General features: G+C 43.0%; 1 protein-coding gene across 1 annotated transcript in view; it reads right to left on the reverse strand.

Annotated features, from left to right (window-relative positions):
• LOC138247068 (uncharacterized) overlaps positions 1–22,342 on the reverse strand; it is a 36,432-nt gene extending 14,090 nt beyond the window's left edge. The window contains exon 1 of the mRNA XM_069201815.1: positions 22,059–22,342. Coding sequence (XP_069057916.1) covers positions 22,059–22,342 — 284 coding nt within the window. The remainder of the gene's footprint in view (positions 1–22,058) is intronic.
• Between the last annotated feature and the right edge of the window lie 3,331 nt (positions 22,343–25,673).

The following is a 25,673-nucleotide window of genomic DNA, read 5'->3' on the forward strand; positions in this document are numbered from 1 at the left end:
TAACTACGTCTTTCAGGCTCTTAATACCTAACATCACCCTTAAAGCCCACCATGCCCTTCCTCACCTGGTTTGTAGGTATGAGGTCACATGGCAATGTGCCCAGGCACAAAAAATGTCATTTGCCTGCAAGCAATTGGCCTTGGGGTGTAAGAATTCAGAAACCATGTAATATTCAATAGTGGAAGGCCTTGTAGTTGGCAGCAGATTGGCCACTTTCAAGATGATACTGGGTCAATCGCCACTCAGGCTCCTATCAGAGAAATTACTTGTCTTAAGTTTGTCCTTGGCTTTGTCAAGTGGAGTCAGCTCCACCTATGTTTATCTGCATCTGACCACCTTTATCTGAGGCAGACTGACATTTATAGAAATCTAGAGAACTTTCACAGCATGCTGCTATCTCCGAAAGGGCAGTAGATTTGGAGTTGAGCCAGTCTAGTAGATGCATTCTACATATAACTTATTCTGCCCCAGTACTACCAGTCATTTATAGGCACTATATATGCCAATGTCCACAAAACCTACTGGAGAGTCAGTGGAAGTGCTACAATGTAGTGTGGAATATAAGTGCAAAGAACATACATATCCCTATTTTGAGATATGCCAAGCCTCTAAATCCAACAGATTTGGGGTGTGATTTATGAAAAGTTTACGCTGCCTTTGCATGTTTTTGACGTAAATGCAGCGCAAATTTACAAAATCTATACTTGTATTTTGTAAGTTTGTGCCATTTTTGCATCATAAAATGACGCAAAGCCAGTGCAAACGTTACATAACTAATTTTTCAATAACTTTAGGAAAGCTTTGGGAAAGTGACTACAAGACCTACTAAAACGTTCTCCATTGCTGCCCTAGGTCTACAGACAGCTGGTAATGCTAGACTCTTAAACCATTCCTCATCAGCGAGTGACAACATAACTGTGTTATCTGATAATACATACCCAACGACTTTAGAATCATAATGTATAAGGGAGAGTGGGCAGGATAAGTGAATAAATTGCCACAATGGCCAGTTTGGTGGAGATATACAAATAATATTAAAAATTATATTAAAAAATATTACTGTTAAATGCCCGCATGGTAAATTGACATGCAATCACAACTTCTGTTACTGTATTTGAGCAGCCTATCCTTTAGGGAACCTGCTTAAATATTTATATTGAAGTGAGTGGGAGTAGCTGTATGCTGACAGGGATAATATTAACTTAGAACACAATTGTCTGTTCACCTTTCCCAATTACAATACATAAATAAATAAATAAATACATAAATAAATAGTTAACTAAAACAGAGTAATAAAAAATGCAATAGATTATAATATTTGGTGTAATTCTTGCCCCTGACATGACAGTAAACAGCTGTCTGGTCTGCTCATTCTGTCTCCTGTCTAAAGAGGAGTAGTTTGGCAGTACGATAAACACTGACTTCACCTTAACCCCACCCTTACCTACTCAGAATGGTGCACTATCCATATTTTCTGTATTTAATCCCTTCAGGATTGCCCCTTTGGTGGCAGGTGCCGTGATTTGTGCACAGGTATAGCCATAGATATTAGGCGATAATACAGTTTACAGAGTCTTAATGTTCATGGTAGTTAAAGACAGGTGCATTTTTAAGGTTTAACCTGCCACCAATTCAGTAGCAGTTCTACTCAGAATGTGTGGTTATGTCATTAATGTTGGCTGAATCCACCCCTGCCCCTGACTAGAAGAAACATACACTTGTTTCTGAAAAACCCCCAAAAATACAATGGCCTCCACACAAAAGGAGTGTTATTTATCCCCTACAAGTGTCCGCCTGTTTATTATCCATGTCTGGCATTGCAGACCCTAACAAGGATATGTATCTGCAAACCCATCTAAACTATGGAGCACATCTCTGATGTACTGACGTTGGGTACCCTGCGGGGCAGAGTGTATAGACCAGTGGTTCCCAACCTTTTGACCACTGTGGACCCCCACTTTAGCTTTACTGGAGCCCTGGGCCCCCCACTGAATCATTATTGGAATCCTGGACCCCGTCTGAGTCATTACTGAAAGCTGGGAACCTAATCTGTTAATATTATTTAATTTTTTAAGCAGCCGCGAACCCCCTGAGGAGGCTTCGCGGACCCCCAGGGGTCCCTGGACCGCAGGTTGGGAACCACTGGTATAGACCACAAACCAATATAGACTGGCAGGAGACTGAGCCTCAACTTTTAGTACTCATAACCCTTCCATCCAGTGTTACTGTTAAAGCTTGTACGAGTAATACCAGGATGTGGAATTACTGAAATTTCCAGGTACTACACTCGAGCACACAGAATAAGGCCTTAAATGAAAAGGAGAACTGGCAGGGCGCCATGATTTATGATGGACTAACTTGTTCTGCAAAATATAAATGACCCACTAAATCTTGACCTTTTCGTTACTACATTTCAGTTGCATGTGGTCATCCTCTGCAGAACTTCTCCTTTATTTAAGCATCAGTAAGAGGAACACTCAACGCCTAAATCCAATTTTATTACCTCCTTCACTGCCAGGCCTTTTCCCCTTCCTGTGCCAAGCATTTTTTTTGGCTATTTGGGTAGTTTTCGCTTAGGCCCTCATAACTTTTTGTCCACATAAGCTATCCACGTCAAACTTGTGTCCTTTTTTCCCAACATCCTAGGAATTCTAAAGGTACCCAGAGTTTGTGGGTTCTCCTGGAGGCGACCAAGAAATTAGCCAAAATAAAGGTAAAATTTCTTTTTTTTAAACAAATGGGAAAAAGGGCTGCAGTAGAAAGCATGTGATTTTTTCCCCTGAAAATGGCACCCACAAAGGGTTTGCTGTGATAAAATCACTATATTTCCACCTTTCAGGAACAGGCAGACTTGAATCAGAAAAACAAATTTTTCAACACAATTTTGGCATTTTACTGGGGCATACCCCATTTGTACTATTTTTTGTGCTTTCAGCCTTCTTCCATTTAGTGACAGAAATGGGTGTGAAACCAATGCTGGATCCCGGACAGTTAAACCGAAAGTTAAAGAGATATTTGTGTCCATGTTTTCCTTAATACATTTTTACAGCTGTGGCATATTTTTAAAAACAATATACCGTTATGTCTGTTGGACTCTTCTGGTTGCGGGGATATATAGGGCTTGTAGGTTCATCAAGAACTCTAAGTACCCAGAGCCAATAAATGATCTGCCCCTTGCAATGGTTTTTCATTGTATACTGGGTATACAGCAATTCATTTGGTGTAATATAAAGAGTGAAAAATAGGTATCAAGGAAACCTTTGTATTTACAAAATGGGCACAAAATAAGGTGTTGAGAAGCAGTAGTTATTTGCACATCTCTGAATTCCGGGGTCCCCATACTAGCATGTGCATTGCAGGGCATTTCTCGAATAGATGTCTTTTTTACACACTGTCTTACATTTGGAAGGAAAAAAATGTAGAGAACGACAAGGGGCTATAACACTTGCTCTTCTATTCTGTGTTCCTCCAAGTCTCCCGATAAAAATGGTACCTCACTTGTGTAGGTAGGCCTAAAGCCAATGACATGAAACGCAGCATGGACACATGACATTTTTTCATTGAAATCTGGTGTGTTTTTTGCAAAGTGCACTGGAGTGGATTTTGGCCTTTAGCTCAGCCGGCACCTAGGGATATCTACCAAACCTGTGCATTTTTTAAAACTAGACACCTAGGGGAAAGCAGGATGGGGTGACTTGTGGGGCTCTCACCAGGATCTGTTACCCAGAATCCTTTTTCCTCACAGTTCGGTGATAGAAAGTTCTGGAATCTGAGAGGAGCCACACATTTCCTTCCACCCAGCATTTCCCCAAGTCTCCCAATAAAAATAGTACCTCACTTGTGTGGGTAGGCCTAGAGCCTGTGACAGGAAATGCCCCAAAACACAACGTGGACACATCACATTTTCCCAAAGAAAACTGACCTGTTTTTTGCAAAGTGCCTAGCTATGGATTTTTACCTCTCCGTTCAGCCGGCACCTAGGGATATCTACCAAACCTATACATTTGTGAAAGCTAGACACCTATGTGAAATTCAGAATGGGGTGACTTGTGGGGCTCTCACCAGGATCTGTTACCCAGAATCCTTTTTCCTCACAGTTTGGTGATAGAAAGTTCTGGAATCTGAGAGGAGCCACAAACTTCCTTCTACCCAGCATACCCCGACATCCGCTGATAAAAATTAAAAATGGTACCTCACTTTTGTGGGTAGGCCCGCAGCAGGAAATGCCCCAAAACACTGGACACATCAAAAATATCAAATACAAAACTACCTGTTTGTGCGGGGGGAACCTTAGCTTTTGATCCTGGGCTCAGCAGCCATCTAGGGAAACCTACCAAACCCAGACATTTCTGAAACCTGCACTTGAGGGAGTCTAGGAAGGTGTGACTTGCGTGGATCCCCCAGTGTTTTCTTACCCAGAATCCTCAGCAAACCTCAAATTTAGCAAAAAAATCACATTTTTCCCACATATCTGTGTGGGATCACCACACCGGCATACATTTCCTAACACCCAACTTTCCCCTCAGTCTCCTTATAAAAATGATACCTTAACTGTGTAGGTGGGCCAAGTGGCTGTGACAGGGAAGTGCCAACACATGTCAAAATTGAGAGGGAAACAAAGCAGATCCAAAATGGCAATTTGGAAAAAAAAGTGTTTAGGCTGACAAAAGGGGCAGAGTTTGTATTGGTATAGATGCGACAATGCTGGGTGGTAGGAATATTGGGAATTCCTGCAGATTCCGGAAGGCTCCATCACAAAAATGTGGGAAAAATATGTGATTTGCAGCAAAGTTGGAGGTTTACAGGGCACTGTGAGTAAGACAATGGTGTGGGTGCATGTGAAGCACATCACCCTGGACTCACCCAGTTGTTTAGTTTTCATATGTGTCTAAGTCTCGTTGATTTTTCTACATGGCAGCATCCCAAAGCCCCCAAAATTCAGCCCTCACCATTCGAAGTGGGACGATTTTGAGAGTTAGACAACCTCTCATGACGCAAATGTAAAACCAAAACCCAAAATAATCAAATGCCCTTTTGCTTGCATTGGGATAAGATCTTTTAGTGTGCAGGGGTAGAGCTGAAAGACTTTTACCGCCTTCAGTTGGGGTGAGGGCATAACCATGCCCATACTGGTTGGTAGCAACCACCCCACTATTTTTACTTATTTTTTGTATTTCCTGGCATCTAGTACAATTTCTGCCCCCCGGGGATTGGGGATAATTGCCCCATATGCACACCGGTGGTCAGAAAAACTTTGTCCCCATGTATTTGCTTTACGATCGGGCTGCAGAAATGCTCAGAAATGCTCAGAAAGACATGAAGGAGTGGAAAAGCCTTTCCTTTTCTTTCATGTCTCTCTGCCCACCCCACCCCCGATCGGAAGAGAAATGCAAGCATAATAATCATAATAATAATACCATTCATCAGCATTATCATAAGGGTGCATGCATGCAGAGCATGCTCATCTCACAAGTATAACTTTTTTCTCTTTGATGCTAAACTTATTTTGAAAACCCATGCTGATGTCGTGTGGAGGCAAGCAGCAAAGATGAAGTACTTGTACAGGGTACAGGCCTCTGACCACAAAGTGAAGAGTAGCTGATAAACTATATATTAAAAGGGGCAAAGCTGAGAATGAAGCAATCCTCACTGAAAGAGATAGATTAATAGATAGATAGATAGATAGATAGATAGATAGATAGATAGATAGATAGATAGATAGATAGATAGATCAGTTAAAAAAAGATTAAAGTGGCATTATAATTAGGCATAGTAACAAGGTCTTTCTTCACTTTTCTTTTTTCAGTGAATTTCTGAAGTTGTTAAATATTAATTATAACAATTGTGTTTTTCAGTGTATTTTTAAGGGATTTGAGACCATATTCACCCAACTTTCTCACTGAGCATTACTTTTTTGTGTAGCAGAGGGTTGGGCCTGTGCCAAACTCCAACTGGGCAGACAACTCCCCTGCTGGTCAGCACCCAACTGTCAGACCATCCCCCATTCACACTTACACCTCTCACCCCTCATGTTCTCAGCATGAAAAAAAAATGTTTACTTTCATTTGTAACCATGTGATGATCCTCTGATCATCCCTCTCCCACCACAGGTTTCAGGGAGACAGTGCACTTCTACCTTGCACTCTTATGGCTTCAATTATTTTTAAGTTCAGGACATGGGGAACCTTTCTCCGTATCCTGTAATGGCAGCCACAACCAGATCAATCTCATTCCACGATGCCACGAACTGACCAATGAAGATGGTGAGGAAAAAAGCCCTCTTGGCTAATAAGATTATTCTATTATTTTTTTCAATTCGTGGTGCAGTAGGAATATTGTGGTATTTCCAAAGGTCCAGCCATTCAGATATCACTACTTTTAAACTTTAGTTTCTCAAAAATGGCTGAGAAGATTTCCAGTAAATTACATCACAATCAACACACTTTCTGAGTAAAGTTATAACCTGCTAAATTTAGTGTAATTCTTTTCACCCATTTTTTCTAAAATGTGTCCTAAAATTCGAATGGAAAACTGCAGAGGAGAAATGGGTATTGAAATCCTCTGTTTTATCTGCCCCTGCTTGGTGATCACCCCAAATTTATGTTAAAAAATATATTTAAAAAATCACTGAAAAACAGACTGCTGTTATTATTAAGTGTGGTTGTAACATTGTCCTTTTTATTGACCATTTATTGACCATTTATAGTTTACTGGACTAACTATACCTTAGTCCCCAGCCATAATGTGATTGAAGATCTTACTACTATTCCTATCCATACTGTTCTGGGGTTTTTCATATTCAGCTAACTCCCCTGGTACACTGCCTTCAGCCTTTTTTATGTGTACATTGTTTTTTAAGTTGTTATGGATCCCGGTGTACTCTCATGTTACCAGAGTACCTCATTAAGATTCCTTGGGGAAACCTTTCATGGTACTACTGGGTCTTATGGTAGTACCGCAATACCAGTGAAACAAAAAACTGGCTCAGGGGAAGTCCCTCTTGATCCCCCCCACACGTGCAAGAGGGTCAAGTATCCTTACCCTTTTTGCAGAGGTCTTCTTCTTACCTCAGGTTCAGAAACCATAAACGCGCTTAGAAACCATTACTATTCTCACCCATGGTGGTGAAGTAAATCCTTGGACTTTGTGAAGAGTGTAGTATTCAGAATCATTCAATCACAAATCAATAACATAAAACTATAAACAATTCTAAACACCAAAGACAACTTGACTCTAAATTAAACTCCAAACTGAATATGTTTCAAGACTTTATTACAATCCCAAAATGAATGTCACATATATAGTGCGCAAAACTAATTACAAACATGCATGAAAGATTTAATCTACTAAACATCAATACTGTTAAACACTCCAAAAGACAAATATAAATCAATAAATCAACCATATGCGCATTAAATTCAGATTTCGAAGCAGATGATGGTGACATCAGTAATTCATCAAATTACAGTTTTAACAATCAGTTTCAGAGCTGGGCCATCCTTATCCATAACACAAATTAGAACTTGCATGTGTGAGAGAAGGGCTAAAACATGTGGGCAAAAGCAAAAGAAGGACAAATATAGTTTGGAAAAAATCTTCTAAGTAAGGCAAACACATTTAGTCATACCTCCTCTCAAGAGACAGCAGACAGCAATGTTTCATCAGGGAGAACGGTCACTTTCTTCCGGCAGTGTTAGACATGGGGTTTCTGTTTGGCTAGGGTATGCACCTAAGCCAGGCTGAAACCACCCACTCTAGTAAGGGGAAGGGAGTGACACACTCAAGATAACCCCTACTCACCCCCTTGGTAGCTTGGCACGAGCAGCTAGGCTTATCCCAGAAGCAATATGTATATCAATTGCATAGTACGCACAACACATGTGACGCACTATCAGCATCACAAAGAAAACACAACACCAAGTTATATAAAGATAAAGGGCCAGATGTAGCAAAGGTTTTTACCCATTCTGTGTCTATGGGAAAAAGTGTTCGTACATATGGCCCAAACTGTATTGTACACAACTAAACATGTCAGTAATACCCTGCTACCAAAGCAGTTGTCAGAACATTATACAGTACTATTACTCTGCAAAAGCCATCAGTAGTCACATAAATCACATCGGTTAGTGGTTATTCTGCAACATAAGCAGTAGTCAGGTTGTCATTATTACCATAAATACACATCATAATAATAAGCACATAATCACAACTGCCAAAACATTATCATGAATATACTTATGAGAACTACCTTGTGTGAATGTAACAACAACATCATGACTGTACATTCAAGGAAACATTGTCATGTGGCATAGGTCATACGACTCACCCAAAACCAGTGAGAATGATCTGCTACCCACCGAGGCACTAAAAAAAAGGAATGCTGGTCAAAACAGAGATGTCCGTGTCCCAACCTGGGAGCTCCTACACTCTGATCCTCGTCCCTGAGGTGCAGTAGGTTTATTTTTGGCAGGACCAGGGACATCCATCAATGGTCACCATCATGGCCTGCTTATATGCCACCAAAACTAAGTTGTGGGTAGGGGGCCTAGCGGTAACAGGTACCTCCGATAAAGTTTCCCGCCCACGAGCCTCAAAGTCAAACAAGGGTCTCAGTGGAAATGAGGGAGGACTTCCAATATGGTCGCCCCTATGATCGTGAGCCACAGCAGTAGGAAAGGGGGCCTCCCAGGATGAGTCTCCTTGCTCGGTATCCTACCGTAACTTTTCTGGTGCCCTCTTGTTCTCCCGTGGCCAGAAGATCCCTCCACAATCCCCTGTGAGCAGAGTGCTTGCCGAGGAATCACCAAAGCCACTGCTTGGCTCCTGGCTCTCGCTCCTCTTCTCCTGGGGCTGTGCCAGTGATGCACCAAAGCAGGTGCCTGGCGTTGTCCCAGGGGCAGTCTCCACAGTGCTCCTCGTTTCTGTCCTTGCTTATGACGACCATCTGGGTTGGGGCGGTAAATTCCCACTCAGGGAGAAAAAGCAAAAGCGCTACTAATGCGCCTAAACAAATAAAACAACATGCTCCTCATGTGCTTCCAGCAATTCAAAAGTGGAGTAATGTGCCCTTCATGATCTATGCTCCAACACAGGAGTATTCAAATATAATGGTGTCCTTGCACTTTAAGCTAAAAGATGGCAGGGGAAAAGGGGCCACAGCCAGCCCCTGGAGACAGTAAAAGGGAGCACAGGGCGGCAGGGCTAAAACAAGCAGGCCAGCAAAAGGAGTTGCAGTCAGTGGCAGTTCCGCCTTGTGACCCAGCAGGTCCCAGGTCAGCACAACAGCAGCAGTCCAAGGCGGTTCTTGGTGAGTCCCTCCAGCAGCATTTTGCGTCCAGTTCAGTAGTCCATTTATGTTGCCCCAAACATGGGGAAAACCCCCTGTATTTATACTCAGTTTTTCACAAGCTTTCACAAAGATGGAAGAGAAGAGGTTCCAACCAGTTCCAACTTTCTCTTCCAGCACAGGCTCCAGACATCAGTTGGGGGTAAACAAGCCCTTTGTGTGAGGCTGGGGCAAAGCCTTTACAAATGAAGGTGTGCAGAGCTTCCTTCTCTCAGCTAAGAAGACCATTCAAAATGCAGATGCACCTCTGTGACACCTCCACCCTGTCTGAAAAGTATGCAAAAAGCACAGCTGTTACTCTGCCCTAGACATGGAATGGAGTAAAGCTGCAAAACACCAGAGTCATAAGCACAGAGAAATGCTCACTAGAAGTGGCCTTTCTAGAATAGTAATCAAAATTCCTCCTACACCAGTAAGCATCACTTCTCACTACCACTACAAACATATCAAACATGCCTATGCTACCCCTCATGTGTCAGACAATACCGCCTAGACATAAGGCAGGTCATTTCCAATGCAATCCTATGAGCAAGGCAGCACTCACAGCAGTGAGAAATCAAATAGGATGTTTGTCAGTACCAAGACAGGCCACACAACCAGGCACATATCCTGCCTTCCACATACATAGCACCCTGACCATAGGGCTAGCTAGGGCCTACCTTAGGGGTGACTTACATGTAGTAAATTAGGAGCTCCACGTCTGGCAAGTACATTTAGATGCCAGGTCCCTGTGGCAGTAAACTGTGCACGCAGGCCATGTGCTAGATGGCCCGAGACAGGTTTGAATGGCTACTTCTGTGGGTGATGCAAGCAGAACTGCAGGCCCACTAGTACCCTTTAATTTACAGGCACAGGGAATTGGGGTAACCACTGTACAAGGGACTTGCAAGTAAATTAACTGTGCAAATTAGCTGTAAGCCAATCATAGCGACTTTAGAAGGGAGAGCATCTGCATTTTAGCACTGATCAGCAGTGATAAAGTGCTCAGAGTCCTAGAGCTAAAAACAAGAGGTCAGAAACCATAGGAGGAGGAAGGCAAAAAGTTTAATGATGACCCAGCATAAAGGACCAGGTCCAACAGGCATCATTTGACAACAGCATCAGGACAGTGCGGAACATGGGCTGCACATGTGACAGATCAGCAGTTCAGAATTAGTTGGGCTTATTAGTGCTGAACCTTATAACAAAAACTAAGACCCTATTCTTCAGAATACAACTAGGGGTTAAAGGGATTCACAAGAAGCAGAGAGCAGCTGGACACCTTCAGCACACCAGGACCAACTCAAACTCACACCAACATGAACCAACTCTCAGTTTTTCAAAGTTCCTAAGTAATTAGAAGTATGCACGATCCACTCATTGGTCCTTCAAGCGGGCTCACTTCAGGCGTCAGATTCAGGGCCTGATCTATGAAAAGTTAGTGCTGCCTTTGCGCCTTTTTTGATGCAAAAGAGGCGCAAACTACAAAATATAATTAAATGATGCAAAGGTGGCGCTAACGTTTCATAAATCAGGCCCTCAGCGTCCAATGGCTGTCAATGACACCATCAAGTTTGCAACTATTCCAGATTTTCTCTACAAAAGTGCATTTCAATGATTTCACACAGTACAGCCAAAATAAGACATCATCTAAAGTTTGCAACATCAGTATCTTCTCTCATGATACACTAAATGATTTAATAAATTTTCATGGGAATCATTAATGACCTGACTTTTTCCGACCTAGAACAAATAATGCTACATAATTAATTCTAAAACATGTTTCTTACCTTTAGTACGATAGGACATTCAACATCACACCAGCAACCCAGGAAAAGTACTCTGGCCAGGGGGAACAGAATAAACAAGTAATGCAAGTCAAGCTAAGAAAGCATTAATGAACATTAATACTTTTAGGGGGTCATTCCAAGTCTGGCGGGCGGTGGTAGCCGCGTGCCAGGCGGGATCCGCCATTTGGCCGCCACGCGGCCAAAATAGCGCTGCCCCCATTCCGACCTTCCCGCCGGCCCAGTGGGAATGAGGGCTGCAACACAGGAGCCGGCTCCGAATGGAGCCGGCGGTGTTGCGGCCGTGCGACGGGTGCAGTTGCACCCGTCGCGCTTTTCACTGTCTGCTACGCAGACAGTGAAAAGCTGGCCAGGGCCAAGTTAGGGGACCCCTGCACTGCCCATGCCAGTGGCATGGGCAGTGCAGGGGCCCCCAGGGCCCCCAAGACACCTGTTACCGCCAGCCTCTTCCTGGCGGTGAAAACCGCCAGAAACAGGCTGGCGGTAAGGGGGTCAGAATCCCCATGGCAGCGCTGCTTGCAGCGCTGCCATGGCGGATTCTCCCAGCCGGGGAAAAACCGGCGGAGAACCGCCGGACCCGCTGGGCGACTGTAGCTGTACCGCTGCGGTCAGAATGACGATTGAAGCACCGCCAGCCTGTTGGCGGTGCTTCCGTCATTCGTGACCCTGGCGGTCCATGACCGCCAGGGTCAGAATGACCCCCTTAATACATTATAAACCTATTGTGCACCTTACAATTCAAATCTTATATGCAAAGCAAATTATTTAATTGCAAACATTATTTATGACATGTTTGAGCAATTTTAAATGTGCATTTATTTTTTCTGCACACGTAACTCACATTAATAAAATAAATGTATTCAATAAGCATGTTTAATTCATATTAATTTAATTCTAATATTCATTTTAATAAAAACACTCTTAACTCTAACTCATTTTATTACTTTATTTAATATAAATGCAAAACTTTCATGTTAAAACATAGAGCATACCACAAATGGAGGCCACGTGGTCCACCATATTTCAAATGTGGACATTTTACAACTCATGTTATTTTCTCTGCTAGGTTTTAAATGTAGGTGAATTAGTCACCATATAGTTACTTCTATGCCACTAATATATTAATAAAAATGTATCTCTCTCACCCTTCTTTGAATTTTTTTCGATTTGTCAGAGGCCAAGTCCTAAGTCCTGTCATGGTATCCACAACATATTATTAAACCACTTTCTGACATGGGCATTGTCAATCTTTGTGAGCTAAGGCAAATATGTCTTGCCATGTACAACTGGTAATCTGCTTTCAGTTTTGAGAAAGGTAACACTTATCACAAAGCAAGTAAAAGAACAAATGACAATTAAAAAGAGAAAAAAAGTCATTTTGAGCAGTAATTTCTGCCTAAAAATAAATAAAGAACTCGATCCCAGCTACTTTGTAGGCTACTTAATTTTTTCACCTAAGGGTATAAGTAAACACTTCTAAATTCAGTACATTTTGAGAAAAGAATACCCCAAGTATTGTTTGGATTCATGTCTTACTATCATCCCAAATGCTGAGAAATCACTGAGATAGTCATATTGACAAGCATGATCTCTGTTTTGCTGTGATTGTCTTCATGCTCTCCATACTTAATGCATGGCTGTATCATTTGAAATAACTTCTGAACAACCAGTTGCTCTGGCTTTAAAAAAAGATCTATATCATCTTCTTGAAGCCTTAATATTCTTAATAGAGGGTGATATTTTTTCTGCGCTGTGAATTGAAATGACAAGATGTATGATGAATACTGTAAACAAAGAAACTCATTAAATTTCCAGCAGTCTTAAGACTGCCAAGGTTGTGGTAGCAGTCGGACTGCTCCGAATGTGGCGGTCCAACAGCCACATTACGACCGTGCTGGTAGCACCGCATTAGGACTCTACTGCCACATGATAGACTGGTGGTGCTGGCAGTCCTAATCAAACAGGGCAGAGCTGCCCTGGGGATTATGACCCCCCTCTATGCCATCAAACAGCTGGTGGAGACGGGGTGCAGGGGGCCCCATGGTGGGCCCCTGAACTGCCCATGTAGTTGGCATGGGCAGTGCAGGGGTCCCCCTGGCCAGCCCCGTGGTGATGTTCACTGTCTGCTTTGCAGACAGTGAACATCGCAACGGGAGCACCCTACGCACTACAGCATTGCCGCCGGCTTGATTACGAGCCGGAGACAATGCTGTGGGCTATTTCCCGCTGGGCCAGGGGATGTGAACTCTGTTTCCACCCGCTGACCCAGTAGCTTACGTGTAATAGGGCCCTCGGAAAGGCCGCTGCATTTGCAGCAACCTGCCCTTTGGGACTTTGGAGGACTGTGTACACGGTCCGCCGAAGTAATAATGACCCTATGGTGATAAAAATGAGAATGGCAGAATGATGGCATTGTAATCGAACAAAGGAATCAACCATGTCAGCTGGAACGGTAGGACTATACTAATGATCAACATTGTCACTTGTGGAATCAATACTTGATTTGAAAGTCATTTGGTTTAATGGATGTAAAGGAATCTGTGACAAGAGCTTTGCTATTTCACCCAGAGGGGTCTTTATAGGGTCTGCTCCACAAATTAGATAATAAAAAAAATCTCTGAGTGTAATGCACAGCATTTAGATCATCATATGTTTCTTGGGAACATGTTTTCATGCCTCTTTTCTGTTTTTCTAGAGATTCACAGGGGTCATAAAATGGCTCCTGTTTCATTAATATTAATGGAGTGGGAGGTTTTGAGACCTTAAGTAAATCCCAGTTTTGTGAGTTCACCGATTAGTACATCCATTGTACAGCAAAGTGTTGTGCTGGAAAATGCATGCCATTTCAACAGTTGGTGTGCTCTTCCCTGGTTTTCGAAATCCCCTTTTTTCATTTGAGCAAAGTTAGAAAATGCTCTTCAGCTCAGAACTCATACTGCATAGTCTGACATACTCAGGAGTTCCTTGGATGCTGATGTTTTTGTCCTGGAAGCTGAGCAGAGACTGTAGGGTGGAATAACCCAAAAAGGGCATGAGCCACTGGTTGCAGAAGTGGGAGGGGGTCATAACGTGTTCCAGTCCAGAAGAAGGATCAAATTTATGGTTGTGTGGCCAGAAGCAAAGATGGTCAGAAGGCTAGTACCTACAACCTGGAAAAGTAAAAAGTGTAATTCGTGAACTGCAGACCCATGAAAAAATGCCAACAGGAGCCATTTAGAACATATTGTACTTACTCCGCTCACCATCTACAGTCCTTTCTTGCTGAGTGCTACGCTGAATGTGGGCCCTTACCAGATTAGGGATCGATGACAATTTCCAACCATACCACTGGAATTATGAGGCAGGTGGATCATTTAATCTGCCCTAGTGACAACCTGAGAAGCACTAGAACTCTTCCAGTTGGAGCAATTATCTAGGGGAATCATTGACATATGCCCCTCTTGACTGATCTGAGGAAATGGGGCAGCTTTATGACAAACTCTTGGTTCTCATAACCATGGTGGAGACCTTGACTGAGCTAGGAAATTGCAGGTAAATGAAGTGGCAGAGGGAAATTTACTTCCCCTTCAGAAGATAAACCCACATGGAACCTTAAGGGCTAGTCATAGCTCCTATCGTTGACATCCTACATGTGAATGCAAAATTAGTCCCCTTTTAAAATAAGACCAGAAAATTTAGGGCCGAAATGTTGGATGATTGAGTGTACAACTTCTGATTAGGCTTGTAACAATATGGCCTAGACAATATGCCTCAAAATATTCATATTAAGAAAATAGCCTGACATATCTAATATGTACTTTCAAAAAGGAATAAAGCAATACTCTGACATAATTTACTTATATTTAGAACTATTGTCACCATACATTTCTCATAATATTGTTATGCATGTAGATGTATTACTCATTTGTACTTTAGTATTTATGATTCTCGTAAAGCATATAAGTTTGTAAGGGGATGAACCGAAATCCCCACACTTCACCGCCAAAATTCTCTCCTGGAGAAAGGTGTTCAACGAGCTCAAAGCTGAGCGTCTCAGACCTGCATTGAAGAGGCAGTAGATCAGAATTTGGGGTGATATGGTATCAAATGCAGCTGACAGATCTAATGGAATCAGAATGGTGCATCTTTTTTAGTCAACCTGTTTTCTTATGATATCAGTGGTGACCAATAATGTGGACTCAGTACTATGGTGTTCACAGAATCCATGTTGGTCATGTGCCAGCAGAAAGGTGGCAAGTTCCTCATTTGTATGCTTTTCCAATATTTTAGCCAGCATTGGAAGGAGAGTAATAGGGTGCTGATTTGTAAGGTCTCCTGGGCCCCCGGCTTTTTCTTAATAGGCAAAATGACAGTCTCTTTCAAAATGTTGGGAAACTTTCCCGATTCTAATATTTCTGCATAGATCTTTTCTAGAGGTGCTGCTATACATTCGCTAATCGTTTGCAGTATTTTTGGGGGACCGGGGTTGTTGGGGGAACCCGAGTGAATTTTGGACAGATAGGAGATAATTTTCTTAGTAGTTAGGGGTGAGAATTTTGACAGTCGTTCCACTCTCTGGTGTATTATTAAGTTCCAGACAATGCACTCCTGGGACCAGTTGGGGGGTGAAAATACAGCAAATATTTTCAGGAGTTTATCTTTGAAAAAGGTAGCTACACTGTCGCAAAATGTTTGCTAATTTTCTAGCTCCTGAAGGGGGATGGGTGTTGCTAATGTCTTGATTACTTTAAACAGTTCTTTCGGAGCGTTGCCTCATTTCTGATTTGTCGAGAGAAGTAACATGTTTTGACATGTTTTAGGCACTTTTATAAGTGTTCCACAGTTCTCTAAGCTTTGGTCTTCTGACCAGAACCGGATTGATTTTCCATTTCCTTTCCTGTTTTCTGCACAATCTCTGGAGTGTTTTAAGCTCTTTGTGTGCCAGGGGACCAAACTTTTATTCCCAATTTTGGGTTTTAATCTCCCTCAAAGGTGCTACTGCGTTGATTGCCTCTTTGTCCCATGAGTCAAAGAATGCCACGCTCAGTCCTGTGCTGTCCTTTAATTTTTCTTGGATTCTCTCTAAGGCTAGGGTAAGATTCTCTTTTTGTATGCAGTTCGAATTTCTACTGGAAGTGGTGGTGGTCTGCTCAAGTTCCTCCCCTCTTTTGTATTTCACCTTAACTGGAATCAGGCAATTGTCTGTCCACTCGAGTTGCCTGTACTTTCCTACAGTGGTGAACTTGTGTGTAGAGAAAATACCATCTATTGTGTGGTCCCCCATATGTGTACTATCTGTAACCCCTTGGTTCCAACCAAAACATGTCATGGAATCAAAGAGAGTGAGGGTCTTACCATCTTCTCTATTTTCTAACTGGAAGTTGAAGTCTTTAAGAACTATACTATGGTTCATAGAAGTGAGAGGTTTGATGATTGGGCCCAATTTGCTAAGAAAATCTTCTTGGGCCCAGGCAGGTGGTAGACTATTAGCTCTTTCAATTCTGAGCAGGTTTCCTTGTTTTATCTTAAAAAACCCACCTTTACAGGTATCAGGTGTGATTAGTAAAGAAGTTAAGCTACAGCCCAAATTCTGTTTGAAGATGATCTCTACCCCGCCTCCTCTCCTGCCTTGCCTGTCTATTCTTCTACACCATAACCTGTAGGTAGTGCTGTGACAAAGTTCGGGTCAGATTCAGCTCTAGCACAGGTCTCTGTCAAGAATAGGCAGTCAAAATTAAATTCCTCAATAACATCCTTTATCTCCAGGCTGTGTTTTATTAGGGATCTGACATTAATTAACCCACATCTCAGTATATTGTGAATGGATTTATCTGCCTTTCTGAGAGGGTCAGTCATTGGGGGTCTTATGTGTTTATCTGGGTGGTGTACCCTGGCGCAATCTTCGAGTTCCCAGGTGCTATACCTGCGGCTCCCTCCTTCAGTTGGACGGAAAGGGGTCTCCTTCTCCCTCCTATTACATGTCGGCCTATAACTTCTAAGTTGTGCCCCTGTATGTTGTATCCGGGGAGAATTTATATTGAAACCAACAGCATTTCTGGCCCCTGGGCCCGTTCGGGAGTGGATGGACACAGACGAGCTTGCCTTAGGCGCATCCGCTGCGAGTGTCCACTATGGTTCGCGGCCTGTCTTGATTAAGTAGAGTTTGCTGACACATGAGGTTGGAGGTGGGCGTGGCAGCCAAAAAAAAAAGACTGGACCGACACCCTCACCACAACCAAGAAAAGCAGTATGGCCGACACCCTTTGGAACTAAAGGCTCTCACTGACCTTTTAGTTCCTCCTTCATCCCCCCCACAAAGAAGGTGCTGATAAAGTGTTTAAAATTGGTGCATTGAGACTCGCGCTTGGGTCATGCATGCTTTGAATAAAAAAAAATCAAAAGGTTGCAGCAATTAGTATTTGTAAAAAGTGAAGGATTACGAACAGTTTAAAAATAGAATCACATCTGTGTTCTCATTACTCGTGTACCGATCTTGTGCAATAGCTACATTTGTTTGTCAGCCTGCTCAGCAATCTTACCCAATTTATTATGTTATTGAGCTTGTGAAATAATTTTTCATCATCTTATTTAGTGTCATTATTGTGATATTAATATTAATCCGGAGGCCCTTCCTGTTCTGGCTGCAAATATCCTCCTGCTTACAAAACACAAGTTTCTCCCATGTTCGCACCAGTGGCAGATATTGCTAGCCACAATCTTCATACTCTCAGTTTTGAGCACACCACCATTCATTTGACACCTTCTTAGGTCTTTCTATAAAGACAGTTTTAGCTGTTTGGCAAGACGTTATGCCGTAACGAAATACAACACATACAAAGAACACACCTATACATAAAGGGGCTTTTGGTTGACTGCCTACATAAATTGGCGTGCTTGAGTGAGCCTCTATCAGGCTCTCGCTGGCTAGGTTCTTCTTTTTGTTCAGGGAGTAGAACATTTTAATACGAGGATGTACACCTGAGAGCATAGGGGTCACTTCATTGAATGCATTTCTTATAACATGCCAACTTACAAATGTTACGAAAAAATATAGATGTGAATCACCTTACTTACTGGATAATGCCAAGCCATACTCTTTGAACATGCTTGACCTTCTCTCTAAGCAGCTGAGAAGTTCTACAAAAGCTGTAACCTATCCCTCATGAAAAGGTTGCTGCAGCCAATGATTCTGACATTCTCCTGGAGCTGCCAAGCATCTGAAGCTTTGTTACCTACCTCTACCTCTTATCTATCCATGCAAAACATATGGAGGGCTAAACAAGCATTTGCAGTGCAACGGGTTTCGCATTTGCTTGAGGAAGACTTTTTAGTGTTGTAAACTCCTAACTGGACTTTTCTTGCCACACAAATTAAATTTAAAAAACAAGTGCGATCGCGCTATGTAAAACGCAGCGCGATCACACTGAGTGGAAAATAAAAAGATAATGTAGTCCGGAAACTATGCTGAAAACATGGAACCTTGTATGTTTTCAATAGATGGCCGATGTGCTCGAAGAGGGCTAAACACCAGAAAAAGCATGGCGTATGCATGCCTTTCACTAATGAAAGCAAGTGGATTCTAAAAGGCAAGCCCACAAACCAATTAAAGTGACGTGCATGACCAGTTGGCCTCGTGCTGTCCTATGTATCCAAGAGGCATGCCCAAAGACAAACCACATCTCTCCCCCCTCCTGCTTGTAGGATGGGATAGAGTATGGAACCACATTAGAGCTCTCTGTTGTATACTTATTAAGTTGCTAATTCTAGACCAAATAAAAAAATATAAAGTTGACACCTGCTCCAGTGCGAGTTTATGTTGTGTCCCAGCCTGCAGTGAGAGACAGATGGTGTGGCTTGGGTAAGGGACAGCTAATTAATACTAATCATGTAATTAATTTTCATTACAATGTCATCACTTGGCTTGGTCCCAGAAACTTTGCTTCATGAAAATTAACACGTCAGAATATGCTATTATGATATTTTGTGTGAAGATGTCCATTTTGTGCAACATTCTCTTGAGTGACCACAGGAACGTTATAACACCATCGACCCGAACATGTGGAGCATTTCTTTCATATGGGCACTGAGAAAATACCTTGAAAAGTCAATTTGCTTTAAGTTATTTTCCAAGGGTGAACACTCCAGGTAATTTTTGAATGCAAAAGTAAACATTTTTATTTCTATTTTTTTTCTTTTATTTACAGAGGAAGTACCATAGAGAGTGAGCCTACTGTATATACAGTATCAACTTCCTGTGCCTTTTTCCAGCCCTTGCTGATTTTGGATTCAGATTCTGAAGGGAAAACATCACTCTAATTTTGTCTGCATTGTCTGCTGCATCATCCACACTTGGAAGATGAGACCAGATATGTAATTTATTACTTTATTGTTTATGTTAGTGTTATGATAATGTTGGTGATGATGGCATGGATTGCACTGACAGAATTGCCAAGGCCTACTCTCCTCCTTCTTATTTTTTATTGCCAGCAAATGCAATAAAGGATATTGAAAAGTCTCTAAATTAGGTGAGACCAGAGTCCGGAGAAGCGCTTTTGCTAGTGCTGTTGAACCACAGTAGAAGACATAAAGAAGATGGCCCCAAACATGCAGAATCCTGCCCAGAAAAGGGGATGGGGTGGAGAAGACGTCTTGTGCCACCACTGGCATCAAGCCCTCATCCCTTTTCTGTCAATTCAGCAAAGCTGCTGCACTGTGTTCTAAGCAGGAAAATGCTAGGATGTGGATCACTCTAGATCAACAATGGTACTATCACCAAATCCACAGCATATGTCTGTCTGCACTGCAGCCGTGGCTTTCATCAGTGAATTCAAAACTGAGTTGTCCAAACATCAGACCATAACATTTTCACAAGAAACTCATCAATAACTAAAGTCTCCACCACTTGATCTTCCATCTGAAAAAGAACAGAGCAGGAAGTTGAAGTTTCTATAGATGAGCATGATTTGGGACTGGTCTGGCACTTATTAGTCTCATTATCTAAAAAAGGGAGACTGTTCCTATTCTCGAAGCCCCAAGTCATCTGATGATCATGATATGGATTTCCCTCCATGGAAGTCAAGGGAAAAGAAAAGTTGCCAAAATCCTTGGAAGCAAGGAAAGAGAACTGATGATTGTCACAGAGAAACTACTGATAATTTCTATTCAGCCAGCTCCAATTCAGAGAGCAACACCAACCCCAACTGCTTCCATCTTTTCAAGAAACTCAAAAACTACATCAACTCCGAGTCTTACCACCGCCTCAGCCCACCCAAGAGAAAGGAAAACAAAACCACCTAACTTCACTAAAATAAGTTCTTCTTGTTTTGGCTTTGTAAGAGTGCTCTCTTCCTGCAAGTGGGATTTATTTATAATTTTACCACATGAAGACCACATCACAGGTTAGGCAATTTGCCTCAAACCGATGTGTTGTAGGAAGTCAGGCGGCTATTTGTGCTGGTGTCATTTGATCTATTATAAAAAAGAAAATGTAATTGTGTGGGAAGAGTACCTCAAAGGGATAGCTGCTACTGAGAGAGAAGAAGTGGAACAGATAGAAGGCAGTGAAGATGAAGATGTCAGGCAAAGAAGCATTTTCCATCTTAATATGTAGTCATCTACTGCAGCAACTACAGCATGGCGCAAGGTAATAAAAGCTTTTACCCATTGGGTCTTTGAGGTGATTGCATCCTCACTGAAAGCATCTGCCAAAACAACCCACTATGGCTGTACCACCAAACCCATGAGTTGATTTATTTATTCTATGGAACAGTGACCAACATGTTAGTGTTTGAACTCCTCCCTTTTTCTTTAATGGAAGGTGTTGGACCTGGCCTTTTTACAGGGTCATTCCCCAGACTTTTTGCTTTTTGCCTCCTTATTCTTCTGACCTTTGTTGGCTGACGTTTTGACTCTGAGCACTTTTTCACTGCTAACCAGTGCTAAAGTGCATGTGCTCTCCCTTACAAAATTGGTATGATTGGATTATACCTAACTGGCACATTTAATTTACATATAAGTCCCTTGTAAAGTGGTATCCCTCTACCCAGGGCCTGTAAATGAAATGATACTAGTGGGCCTGCAGCGCTGCTTGCACCACCCACTGAAGTAGTCTGTCAAACCTATCTAAGGCCTGCTAGTGCAGAGCCTGTGTGCACAGTTTCCTGCCACATGGACCTGGCATCTAAATTTACTTGCCAGGCCCAGAACTCCCCTTTTACTACATGTAAGTCACCCCTAAGGTACGCCCTAGATAGCCCTTTGGGCAGGGTGCCATGTATGTGGAAGGAAGGACATGTGCCATGTTGCGCGGCCTGTCCTGGTAGTGACAAACAGCCTACCTTGGTGTCTCACTGCTGTGAGTGCTGCCTCCTCATAGGATTGCATTGGAAATGCCCTGCCTTATGTGTAAGGGGTATTGTCTGATTTATGAGGGGTAGCGTAGGCATGTTTGGTATGGTTGTGATAGTGGTGAGAAATGCTGCTTACTTGTATAGGTGTATTTTTTATTACTATCCCAGAAATGCCACTTCTAGAAAGTGTGCATTTATCTGTGCTTATGACTTTGGTGTTTTGCAGCTTGCCTCCAATCCACATCTGGGCAGACTGACAGTTGGGGCTTTGTGCATACTTCTCAGACAGCCTGAACACAGGGAGAGTTGAGGTGTCACAGAGGTGCATCTACATATTGTAAAGCCTTCCTGGGCTGAGAGAAGGGAGGGGCGGGGCACACCTGCATTTGTAAAGGCTGTGCCCTGGCCTCACACAATAGGCGTGTTTACCCCCCACTGATGTTTGGAGCCTGTGCTGGAGGAGAGAAAGGGCACTCCCAGAACCAGTTGTAACTGGTTGGAGCCCCCTCTCCTGGCCATTGTAAAACACACTGTAAACCTAGTATAAGTGCAGGGGAATTTTCCCCACAATTTAGACATCTTTTGGACATTCTTACCTGGAGCTGGACAGGACGCTGTTGAAAGGACCCACCAGGACCATCTTGGACTGCTGCTGCTGTGCTGACCTGTGAACTGCCTGGTCACCAGGAGGAACTGCCACTGCTGGTAACCCCTTGTTGTGCCGACCTGCTGCTGGGCTCTCCAGCCCTGCGCCCCCGTCTTCATTTGTTGTCTCCAGAGGCAGGGTGCTGTGGCCCCTGACCTCTGTAAACTTATTTCTGCACATGGAGGGCTGTTGTGATGAGGAAGCGCTGGGAGAGCGCTCCTGAGTGCACTGCATGCTTTTAAAAGTGCTTTTTCTGTCCCAGGATCACCATCGCAACCCGGGGTCTCTTTTGTGCCCCTTGCACTGTTTTTAGCGCTCTTTTGTGCCAGCAAGATCACCGCCGCAACTCGGGCTGCAAGGAAAGTTCCCGTGCTGGAAAAGCGTTCCTCGTTCCTAAAAGGTTCACCGTCGCGACCCGGCTGCAGGAGATTCCAGTGCGCTGGGGTCGCACTATCCACGGTGCCCCCAGGGCACCCAGAAAGGAGGATAGGAGCAAGTGCACTCCAAGGGCGAAGGGCGCTTCTTAACGCGCCCACGGGGCACCTGCAGGCACCATTCTTGGTGCCTACCCCACTCGACATCCCCAGTCGGGCTGAAAAGCGGCTTGCGCCCCACCTCGGGTGGAGCCGCGTAGGGAAGCAGGAGGAAAAGCCTTATCAGAGGCCCCTGCTCCCTTCTTCACTTTGGCAGCCGCACCGAGGTCGAGGACAGCTGCCTCCCACTAAGCAGCACACGGGGCGGAAAGGGAGTTCCCTTTTCCCCGGTCACTGCCCTAGGTGCGCGATCGCCCCAACTACTTGAATTTCTTGTGGCTTTTGGGCCCCCCCTCTTTGGAGAGGGCCATTAGGATCACGGGTCCCTGGAGGGGCCCGTTTCAAACACTACAGAGAGGGCGTTGATCGCCCCTCTCCCAGGAGCAGCACGTGGCCCTTGTGAGCGCACAGGAGCAGCGGGGGCCATCCATACTCCTCTCACTAGGCACAGGGAGCGCCCCCACACCAGGAAATAAGGTACTTTTCTAGTAATATAGTGGCTCAATCAGCCAAGTATGGACCTAGGAGAACTTATATGTTCTACCTGCTTTCCTGCCACTACATATGTGTGCTGATGTTCCTTGAATGGGCATGACTAGCTAATATGTATTTTTATGACTTGTGATATGTTCTCTAATGTTCCTTCTATGGATATTTAGGAGTTATTCATGACAAGTGCATGGAATTTTTACTGAAATTCCTGACTACTGCTTATGTTGCAGAATCCTGAGTGCATATGTGTTCTAATGTGACAAATGCATATTCTGCAGAGTATTAGTAACTTGTGTAACATTTTACTTACGTGTAATGTTGGTCTAATTATGTTTTGTGCAATAGAGATTATTTTTGCATAGCTCAGTGTTGTGTTTACTTTGTGGTGTACATTTTGGGTCACATGTGCTGTGTGTGTTGTGCAAACGCTTTGCATATTGCCTCTGGGATAGGCCTGACTGCTCGTGCCAAGCTACCAAGGGGGGGAGCAGGGATTATCTTGGACGTATAACTCCCTTGCCCTGACTAGAGTGGGTGAGTTCTGCCTGGCTGAGGTGTGATAACGCGTCCCGTCCTAGGTAATTTACTTACTCTGGGACTCGTTTTACGCCAATGAATCTTTTGACCCTGATTGGAGACACCTTAAGATGAGATAACTAATCAACATATCAATCAATAGATCAATAACCTCATCAATATTCACAGTTGCGAATCAATCAAATTAGTCAGTGACACTAATAAGAATCGGAACACACCATGACCCTTCAGTCATGAAGAACCACACAGAATTTAGTAAGATTTATGATATTTATTCTCTATTCATTACACTCTACTAGTAAGTTTATTAGTCTCAATACCAGAAAACAAATCAACAATGTCACAATATGGGAACTTGAATAAGACTTTATCAAAGGAAAGATCATGAACATTAAAACAAAGCACAACGTCAACATGAATCAACTTTAGCAGAGTATTAGCGCATTAGTCAACAAGGCATAGATTCAGTTCATTTGTCTATTTGCGTCCGTTTAGTGAACCCCTTAACTAACCTCGAATTAGCATTGGCATGTTGGGCTTCATGCAAAACTATTTAGCAGAACAAATTTAGAAAACATCTAGCGAGGGTCTCTATCAAAGAAGCAGTTGGTACCTAGAAAGGAAAGGCAAACAGACAATTACAACTTCATAATTATATAGTTACCCTCCGTAATGGGTCAGCATACAGAGTCAGTCTTCGTCCTCAGGACATCAGTTAATTCGCCATCAGCCAGGAAACGCAGCAAAGTTCAGCAGGCCAAAGTAATAAGGAACACTTCCCTCATAAAGAGGAAAAGTATGAAATGGGCAAAGCAAGGATGTGGATGGTTTGAGGAATCAAACAGCAAAGTCTCTAAGACAGAGTGTCATAGTAACAGCATGAATTGGCAAAATGGCTAGGAAGGGCTGGAGAATGGCAGAGAATGGCAAGGATAATGGCCGATTTCTTCTTGTGACTCGGGATTATATTAATCTTGTTCTACAGTCCCCTAATTTCCAATTGGGCAAATTTTGGTGCATCAGTATCTCTATCCAATAATTAACTCATCACCTCACTAGGATTTTCACTTTAGAACAGTTCTCACATAGTTTATTGGCTCCTGTAATTGACGTCTCCAACGGGTAGAATGTCAGGTACAAACTTTTATTCTCGCAGTCTCAGTCAGTGATCCCATTGTCTTTACCAGTTCAGGTGACCTTGTACCTGTTGCAAGTTTACACTGTTGCATTCAGCAAGAATGTCTCCTTGAGCAAGTCGAGTCTCATGAGAAAGAATTTACTACAGTTACACACATCTTCTAGCTTCTGGAAAAGTACGGCTTTATGTCCTTCAGTAAGTCAGCACATTGCACGTTAGAAAAAACACATTTAATATGAGACCGGGCTGCTAGGCCCGACTCAGGCTAAGTCCTAGTGATTAATTTAGCAAAACCTTAACATATAACTCTTTATACTAATACAGACCCACACATTAGTACATTAATAATTCATCATTAGTCAATTTAATCAATCATCGTATACATTAGTGGCCACTCCCCGTGGGCACATTTCAAACATGCATTTAGTAAAAGCACAGAAACACATTTTCTATGCTGCATCATTATACATTCATTTGCAAGCTTTTCATGTTAATTTTTGATTATAAAAGCTATGCTCAAACAGGTGCATACCCTAGCCAACCAGAAACCTCATTTCTAACAGAAGGAGACTTTCTTGAATTTCCGGAGACCTTCTGCTCCAGAATGAAGGCTCCAAGTAAGTTACAAGTCAGCCTAATTGTTGCTGTGTCAGTGCTGCACCATCCATGTTGGAATTGTTTAGCAAAGCAGTGAAGGAGAGCCCTGATCTATCCATGAACTGCTCGATAGATATATGGACCAGTTGTCAAACCACAGAATGTATGAGCATCACTTCACACTGTGTCACCTTTAAGGAGGATAAATTTTGGATAGCCACTGATCTCCCCATGGCGGATACTTTACCATGCATTTGGAAGCATGCAA

The sequence above is a fragment of the Pleurodeles waltl genome, chromosome 7, assembly GCF_031143425.1.
Source record: "Pleurodeles waltl isolate 20211129_DDA chromosome 7, aPleWal1.hap1.20221129, whole genome shotgun sequence".
In the NCBI taxonomy this organism is placed as follows: domain Eukaryota; kingdom Metazoa; phylum Chordata; class Amphibia; order Caudata; family Salamandridae; genus Pleurodeles; species Pleurodeles waltl.